The sequence below is a fragment of the Trichechus manatus genome, unplaced genomic scaffold, assembly GCF_000243295.1.
Source record: "Trichechus manatus latirostris isolate Lorelei unplaced genomic scaffold, TriManLat1.0 scaffold00033, whole genome shotgun sequence".
In the NCBI taxonomy this organism is placed as follows: domain Eukaryota; kingdom Metazoa; phylum Chordata; class Mammalia; order Sirenia; family Trichechidae; genus Trichechus; species Trichechus manatus.
Genome location: NW_004443969.1, coordinates 5,467,194 through 5,474,458, shown reverse-complemented (window position 1 = coordinate 5,474,458; position 7,265 = coordinate 5,467,194). Strand labels below are relative to the sequence as shown.

At 36.4% G+C, this 7,265-nt stretch overlaps 1 protein-coding gene across 2 annotated transcripts in view; it reads left to right on the top strand.

The window, feature by feature from the left end:
* Positions 1–7,265, top strand: part of ACTR3 (actin related protein 3) — a 92,864-nt gene that overhangs the window by 50,187 nt on the left and 35,412 nt on the right. For both annotated transcript variants that reach the window (XM_004375075.3, XM_023730180.1), the window contains exon 4: positions 5,056–5,166. In XM_004375075.3, coding sequence (XP_004375132.1) covers positions 5,056–5,166 — 111 coding nt within the window. The remainder of the gene's footprint in view (positions 1–5,055; positions 5,167–7,265) is intronic.

Here is a 7,265-nt window from a genome sequence, read left to right as displayed (position 1 = left end):
AAAAAAAAAGGTCAAGAAGGGAGAGGGTTGACATGTCATGGAGTTGTTAACCAATGTCATAAAAGAATATGTGTACTGACTGTTCAATGAGAAACTATTTGTTCTGTAAACCTTCACTTGAAGTACAATTAAAAAAAAAAAATCTTAGTGAGAATAGTTTTGGAAGAGTAGTGGGACTGGATGTGTAAAGTAGGGTGGTTTGTGGATGGTAGGCAAGGAACAAATGACAATAGGAGGACTATTCGTTGAGGTTTGGCTGTGATTGGGAGAGAGAGACAAATGAAGAGACAGGTTGTGGCATTAAGATGAAAGATGTTTAAATGCTAATGTCAAAGAGCTGCTAGAGAAAGAGAGTAAAGAAACACAACAGATGGGGCATTATCAATATTGCAAGGTCTCTGAGAAAGCTAATTGAATGGAATGTAGAGTACAGATTAACAAATTGATACTTGGAGCATCTCTTACATTTTAATAGAGGTGAAAGAGAAAAAAGGGTAAGTGTGGAATCAGTAATTTTTATAGATTTGGTAGAGAGAAGTTGGATTTCTGATTGTTGGCTTCTGCTTTCTCTTTGAAATAAGTGGTGACATCATCTGCTCAGGGAATGGGGGGAGAAGGTCAAATCTGAGGTAGGGAGAACATTTAAAATCATCATTGTGGTGAGTAAAGATGAAAGAGTAGAGAAACAAAGGCTTGTCAGGCAAGGTTAGGTCTATTTGAGAATAGTGATTATGGTTATGAACACATTTATGTATGTTTCTTCAGTACAGTCACATTCTGGGTACAGAGAAATTTAGAGTAGGTCATGGTGGGTTGGGTTTTGGCCTATGAGATGACAAAAGGAAATGTGAATAGTCAAAGGATGTGGTATAAAATCTACATTATGTAGTGGGTGATTGATGGTTAGGGAATAATTAAAGTAGCTACTGGACTGGAAGTCTAATGGTGATCAAAAGAGGTATGGTGAGATGGTAGAGTATGCTGGAAAGATAAGAGGTTATGATCAGACAGTGGTATGCATGCATTTTAGGAATTTAGACATGATAAGATCTAAAATGTGACCAAAATGGAAAATAGAAATCACTGAAGGTGATGAGGTTGGTGAGCTGAAAGGCCAGAGTTCCTTGCCACTGACTGTCCTCTCTGTCTTAAATGCACTTTCTTTCTTTCTTTTTTTAAATGATGTATTATTTATTTTGATGAAAATATACACTTTTCCACAATGTCTACATGTACAGTTCAGTGACATTGATTACATTCTTCAGGTTGTGCTACAATCTCCCTATCCTTTTCCAAATTATTCTACCACCATTATCTTAAACTCACTGCCCCCTAAGCTTCCCATCCAGTCTTGCAAGTTGCTGTTGTCAGTCTGATCTCACATGGATAATTCTCTAAAAGAGGACAATGCTTAAGGCAGACATACCTTTCTAATTAAGATAAACTATTTTTGGTTCAAAGAAGACTTCAGGGGATATTTTAGGTTTAAGGTTTAAAGTTTAAAGATTATCTCAGGGCAATAGTTTTTCGGGGTACATCCAACCTTAGTGGCTCCGGAAAGTCTAGATTCCATTAAAAATTTGAAATTCTGTTTCACAGTTTTCCCCCTCCTATAGACTCCTTTTTTTTTTTTTCCCCTGTCCCCCTCCTGCCTTCTAATCCTTGCCAACTGGGTTCGTGTGCCCCTTTAGTCTCATTTTGTTTTATGGGGCTGTCTAATCTTTGGCTGAAGGGTGAACCTCAGGAGTGATTTCATTACTGAGCTAAAAGGGTGTCCGAGGGCCGTATTCTCAGGATTTCTCCAGTCTCTGTCAGGCCAGTAAGTCTGGTCTTTTTTGTGAGTTAGAATTTTGTTCTTCATTTTTCTCCAGCTCTTTCTGGGACCTTCTGTTGTGATCCCTGTCAGAGCAGTCAGTGATGGTAGCCAGGTACCATCTAGTTGTACTGGACTCAGTCTGGTGGAGGCCATAGTAGTTGTGGTCGATTAACCCTTTGGACTGATCTTTCCCTTGTGTCTTGTTTTCTTCATTCTCCCTTGCTCCCAAAGGGGTAAGACCAGTGGAGTATCTTAGATGGCCGCTGATAGGCTTTTAAGACCCCAGACGCTACTCACCAAAGTAAAATGTAGAACATTTTCTTTTTAAACTATGTTATGCCAGTTGAGCTAGATGTTCCCCAAGACCATCATCCCCACAGCCCTCAGCCCAGTAATTCTATCCCTCAGGGAGTTTGATGTGTCTGTGGAGCTTCCATGACCTTTCCTTGTACAAGTTGTGCTGGTTTCCCTAGTATTGTGTACTGTCGTACCTTTACCAAAGTTTCCACTTGTCTATTTAGCGTTAAACGCATTTTCAAGTCTTCTAAATGCTACGCACCAACCAACCAACCAACCAATCAAAAACAATAAAACTTCTCTCAATCTTTATTCCTACCTTCTGTCGTCAGCCTTTTAGCTATTGTCTTATTTCCCACTTTCCTTTTAAAACCAAGCTTCTTATTTAGTCTGAAACTTATTTGATAAGCTCACCACTTACTGGTTCTTTGTAAAACTCAATTGTATGTAACAGTCTTTATCCTGCTTAGTTCATCTTTATTTTTTAGAACTGCTCTTCTTTGGCCTTCACAAAATTACTGTTGGTTCTCTTCCTAATATGGACTATTCTTTTTGTTTGTTTTTTGTTTTCACTGGTTCCTCCTCCTTTGCCCACTACTCAAATCTTAATATTCCCCAAGTGCTGTTCTTGGTTCTCTTTTACTCCTTAATTAAAGACTTTCTTTAGGTGATCTCATCAGCTCCTTTGTCTACAACCACAACCTAGATCTCTATTTCTGATTTCTTAACCATGTCTCTTAACTACTTACTGTCAAGTACCTACTACCTGGCTCTTGATTTTAATATATCCAAAACAGAATCCATTATATATACTCCACTCCTCCTTACCCTGAGACAAGACAATATACAATACAACACAACTTTTGTATCTTAATTAATGGCATCCTGTCCATCTTGGCTTCAAAGCTAGAAACCTATTGATATTTTTGACTTTTTTCCTCAACCTTATTGTCTGGAAAATCTTGAATCTGGTCTATCTAATGTAATCCCTACCACAATTGGGGTTCTTTTCTCTCTTGGTTGGCCTCTTAAGGTTTATTTCAGCCTTCCTATAATCATCATCATCCTAAATAAAAAGTAAAGGTGTTCTTGTCATTCCCCTGCTTAAAAACTTCTGAATCACTCTTCCTTACAGTGTGAAACCCAAATGCAAGGCAAATACGGTTTTTGAGAATCTTGTTCCCTTGATCTAGAACTAGTATAACTCTCTACAACCCTTTCCCTAGCCCTTTTTAGCACGTGTTTCTCATTAATACCTGCAGCGTTTGCCTTTGTATATTCAGTGTTTGTCTTTGCTTGCATGTTTTCATCTAAGTGCTACTCCCTCTATAAAACAAAACAAAACTGAGAAGATGTTATGTCTTTAAGACCTAGCTTAGATAGGACCTCCTCAGTCACGCCTTCCTATTTTCCCCGTAAGTCAAGTTGGTCATCCTGTATTAGAAACTTTATTTCTTGGAAATAATAACCTATCATGTAATATTTGTTTGGATCAGTTTCTTTTACTAGACTGAGCTTCTTGTGGACGTGGACATGTCCATTTTCTTAGCGCTTGTTCCAATAGATTACAGTAGGTGCACAGTGATAATTGATGAATTAATGAATAAACACTTAGAACATTTAAATTTGTAAAGTTCCAGTAATGTGTAAAATGAATGATACAAAAAAGTACATTTTTTTTTCCTTCCCTAAAGCAAATGGGGGAGAAAAAGTCATTTTATTAGTGCCCTAAACAGTATCTAAAAGGCTAGGGTGAGAGAAGTGGGTGTTAGGGATTAATAGATAAGTGGTTTAATTACTAAGTAAATGACTGTAGGATGTTTATTTGTTCATTTACTCATTCTTTCAACCTTAGGTGTTGAATGTGTGCTATCTGCATGGAACTGTATTCTCTTCCAGAGGCTCACAGACTTTCTCATTCCCAGTATCCTTAGTGTCTGAGTAACTTTTTTCACAGTGCCATCTGGACCAAAAGAAGTATCTTAACAATTCTGTTGATGTGGTAGCTAGAGCCAAACAATTTAGGTAGCCGTTTGAAAAAATAAGACAATTTATTGAAAGGAAAATATTTTTATTTCATTATTAAATATAATCACAATTACTACTTACTAATAGGATTTGTGTGCCTGTTGGGTACTGTACAACTTCTCACACCTGGAATCAGAATGGTCACTGCCACACTTAGTACTTGTTTTATGTATATATTTGGTACTTTTATCACAGCAACCACTGACCACCCAGCTTCTCAAAGAAATGTTGTTATTGAAAGGAATGTAGTGTGATCCAGTATTGAAAAGGAACTGCCTTAAACTAGTAGATATTATAGTGTACAATTGATGCCAAGTATTATTGTATTTCCCTGAAAAATTTAAACTACTTTGAGTGCTCTTGTGAATTTGCTGTAGTACCCTGGAGCATCTTGGTGCACAGTTTCAGAATATATACAGTTTTCTTATGAAATTTCGCATAATTGATTTATGATTATTCTAGCTGTATACTTACAAAATAGTTTATATATTAGACACAACAAATATTTGTGAATGAGCTAAGAAATTTAAAAGAAAACACTAAGGGAATTATAATGAACTATAATTTTCATAGGCTTAATTTTAATGGACTAAGTTTACCCATTATTACAGTATTTGAGAAAGTCTAATACAATAAGCTTTCATCTAGATTTAAAAATTCTTAACATTTTGATATAGTTGCTTTATGGTTTTTATTGAACCATCTGGAAATATGTTATAGAAATAATCTCATTCATCTCTAAGTAGTTAGGTACTCATCTCCTAAAAACGGTCTACAGTGTCGTTATCATAGCTAAGAAAATGCTATCCTCATCTAATATCCACTAATGGTCTGATATTCCTTGGGTTTTTTTTTGTTTTTGTAGTTTTATTTTTTATATTGATAAGATTTGTTTTTTGTTATTGTTTAAATAGTGGCCAATCCGCCATGGTATAGTTGAAGATTGGGACTTGATGGAAAGGTTTATGGAGCAAGTGATCTTTAAATACTTGAGGGCAGAACCTGAAGACCATTATTTTCTTTTGGTAAGTATAAATTATAATTTCACTGAGGAAATTTTTAAAGAAACTTAATAAGAGCATTTGCATCACACCTGTTTTCAGTAGGGTATACTTTACTGTTTGTCATATCTCTAAAGGACTTTGTTATAAAGCTGTATTGTCTTTAAGACCATTCTGCTATGGACTCCAATAGAGTAGTTATATATTGAAGCACAAAGTAGGCACTTAAGAAGTGCTTTTGATAATTAATATGTAATCTTTATGACAGGAACTTTTTTAAAACTAGATTATCATTTCTTTTGTAATTCTCAATAACAAAAATATAATTTCATTTTTAAACCTTTTTAATCAAAGCAGTACATGGTCATGGCTTAATCTAGCCAACGCTGCAAGACTTAAAATAAAAAGAATAGCACTCTCCTTTCTCATCTCTTCCAACTCTTGATTCGTATGCCCTAGATGCAACTACTTTTAATTTTTAGAGATTTTTTTCCTGATAACTTATCTCATAAATTTAAATAGTATGTTTCTTTTATTTCTTTTTTTATATATTAGACACTATGTTTTACTGTCTTACTAACATTCTGGGAAGAAAGATGAAGGTTTTGTTCTTCTCCTTTTATCTCCTCTCCCTCAACACAAAATTCTTTTTCTTCTCCTCCCTGCAGTACAGTTACATCACAATTTTTGGTTAGATCAGTATCTATATATTATTACGATTTGTGAATATTATTTATGGCTAGGACTTAAACATAAAGCCGAAAGATTTTACAGTGAACAACCATCTAGCCACAACTAGAGTTAATAATTCGCATTTTACTATAATTCCTTTATGACATATATGTTCATATGTTTATCCATCAGTCTAGTTTTTTGAATTATTTCAAAATGACTTGCAGATAGGAGTCATTTCACCTCTAAATACTTTAGCATGCATATTATCAAATAGAGTTCAGTATTGTTAATATTTTTATTTCTTTCGATATAAAATGTACGTAGTATGAAATACACAGATTTTTTTTTTTTAATTTTTTTTTATTGTACTTTAGATGAAGGTTTACAGAACAAATAGTTTCTCATTAAACAGTCAGTACACATATTGTTTTATGACATTGGTTAGCAACCCCATGACATGTCAACACTCTCCCTTCTCGACCTTGGAGGACCCTTTTTCTGGTGAAAATATACATAGCCAAAGTTACACCATTTCAAAAGTTTCTACGTGTATAATTCAGTGAGATTGATTACATTCTTCCAGTTGTGCTGCTATTCTCCCTATTCTTTTCCAAATTATCCCATCACCGTTATCTTCAGCTCACTGCCCCCTAGGCTGCCCATCAAACTTCTTGAGTTGCTGTTTTCAGTTTGATCTCACATAGATAATTCTTTTTTTCTTGTACCTTAGATGAAGGTTTGCAGAACAGATAGTTTCTCATTAAACAGTTAGTACACGTATTGCCCTATGACAGTGGTTAACAACCCCCCGACATGTCAACACTGTCCCTTTTCAACCTTGGGTTCCTTATTATCAGCTTTCCTGTCCCTTCCTGCCTTCTAGTCCTTGTCCCTGGACTGCTCTGCCTCATCAGTTCCGTTTTGTTTTATGAGGCTGTCCAATCTCCGGCTGAACGGTGAACTTCGGGAGTGACTTCACCACTGAGCTAAAAGGGTGTCTGGGGGCCATACTCTTGAGGTTTCTCCAGTCTGTCAGGCCAGTAAATCTGGTCTTTTTTTTGTGAGTTAGAATTTTGTTCTACATCCTTCTCCAGCTCTGTCCAGGACCATCTATTGTGATCCCGGTCAGAGCAGTCAGTGGTGGTAGCCAGGCACCATCTAGCTGTACTGGACTCAGTTTGGTGGAGGCCGTGGTAGCTGTGGTCCATTAGTTCTTTGGACTGATAGTTTCCTTGTATCTTGTTCTCTTCATTCTCCCTTGCTTCCAAAGGGGTGATACCAGTGAAGTATCTTAGATGGCTGCTCACAGGCTTTTAAGACCCCGGGTGCTACTCACCAAGGTAGAACGTAGACCATTTTCTTTATAAACTGTGTTATGCCAGTTGAGCTAGATGTTCCCTGAGACCATAGTCCCCGCAGCCCTCCTCCCAGCAGTTCAGTCCCTCAGG